Source organism: Nanorana parkeri, unplaced genomic scaffold, assembly GCF_000935625.1.
Source record: "Nanorana parkeri isolate BGI_ZX_2015 unplaced genomic scaffold, ASM93562v1 scaffold3183, whole genome shotgun sequence".
NCBI classification, from domain to species: Eukaryota; Metazoa; Chordata; class Amphibia; order Anura; family Dicroglossidae; genus Nanorana; species Nanorana parkeri.
Window position 1 is genome coordinate 31,576 of NW_017309451.1, and position 1,153 is coordinate 32,728.

Below are 1,153 nucleotides of genomic sequence, written 5' to 3' on the forward strand. Positions count from 1 at the left end.
CCAGCAATATGCAGTATAAAAAAAAAATATATATAAATGACAATAAAACAGAAACAATGAATTCATGTGTCAACTATTGGAGCAGCAAAATAATCAGCTGATGGAGAAATGTGAAGGACTGCAGGAAAGGCCAGCGCGGAGAGATCCTTGAACCCAATGGGGGGGGGGTCACCTTTTTAGTGAATAGGTCCTGGAACGGAACACACCGAGTAAAAGCAAAGAACAGAAGGGTGTAGAGAGAAGAAAGTGCATCCCCGGGGAAGCCTGCGGTATACGAGGATCTGCCCTCCAGGAAGCGGGTCCTACTGGGCCCAGTTCATATCACTCATATCCACAATAGAGAATCTAAATTAAAAAAAAACTTAATAAAAAAAAAAATTCATTAGCCCCACCCCCTTTTTGTTTCCCCTCCGCGGCAGAGGACAACGCGAGGATCATTCTTCCAGCAACATAAAGCTTTTTGGATAGTGTGAAGGGGAGCGTGTGTCCTGTTTGCGCTCCAGTCCGCAGTAGATGAAGAAACTGAACCCCCTTTTTTATCCCGCTCCGTCAGTCTATAAGGGATCGGGGAGCGTCTAGAGTCCAGTGTGTGTCCTTGTATGATCCGTCGCATGTCACTCGTGGTCCTCACCCCCCCCACGTAACTGTTCCTCGTACACTTCCCGCACGCCCAGGATACGGCTCAGCATACTCTGGAGCATGTTTTTGTCCATGGGGATGACAGAATACCAGAGAGGAGACTCGGCCACGCACGATCGCTCCGGCTGCAGGTAGAAGACGTCCGAGCGGTTGCGGAGATTCACAGGGCTGGTGGGGAAGAGAAGTCGGAGAGGTTACAGGAATCGTGTATGGGGGAGAAAGAAAAAAAAGAGCCAATCAGAGCGAATTCTGTGTCTTGTGATCACCATGAACCAATCACAGCAATCACAAGTTGTGGCGTCCGACCCTCCCCCTCCCTCTGTCTGCTGATCACATTCATGGCACAGGCCACCATGGGTGGAACAGGTCGGTTGGGGCCACCATGATGTCTGCGCCATGGTCCGTGTCTTGCTACAGACATTGAGAGGTTTGGAGAGCTCGGAGGACGTGTGTGCATGGCAGCAGCGGAATGTGAACACAGTTCATTCAAGGACTACATATACAGCAACATTTG

The 1,153-nt window shown here is 49.8% G+C and overlaps 1 protein-coding gene across 1 annotated transcript in view; it reads right to left on the reverse strand.

Moving 5' to 3' along the window:
* Positions 1-614: 614 nt before the first annotated feature.
* The window catches only part of ZMYM3 (zinc finger MYM-type containing 3), a 25,674-nt gene continuing 25,135 nt past the window's right edge, over positions 615-1,153 (reverse strand). Inside the window, exon 24 of the mRNA XM_018574719.1 lies at positions 615-807. Within this exon, the coding sequence (XP_018430221.1) occupies positions 615-807 (193 nt within the window). The remainder of the gene's footprint in view (positions 808-1,153) is intronic.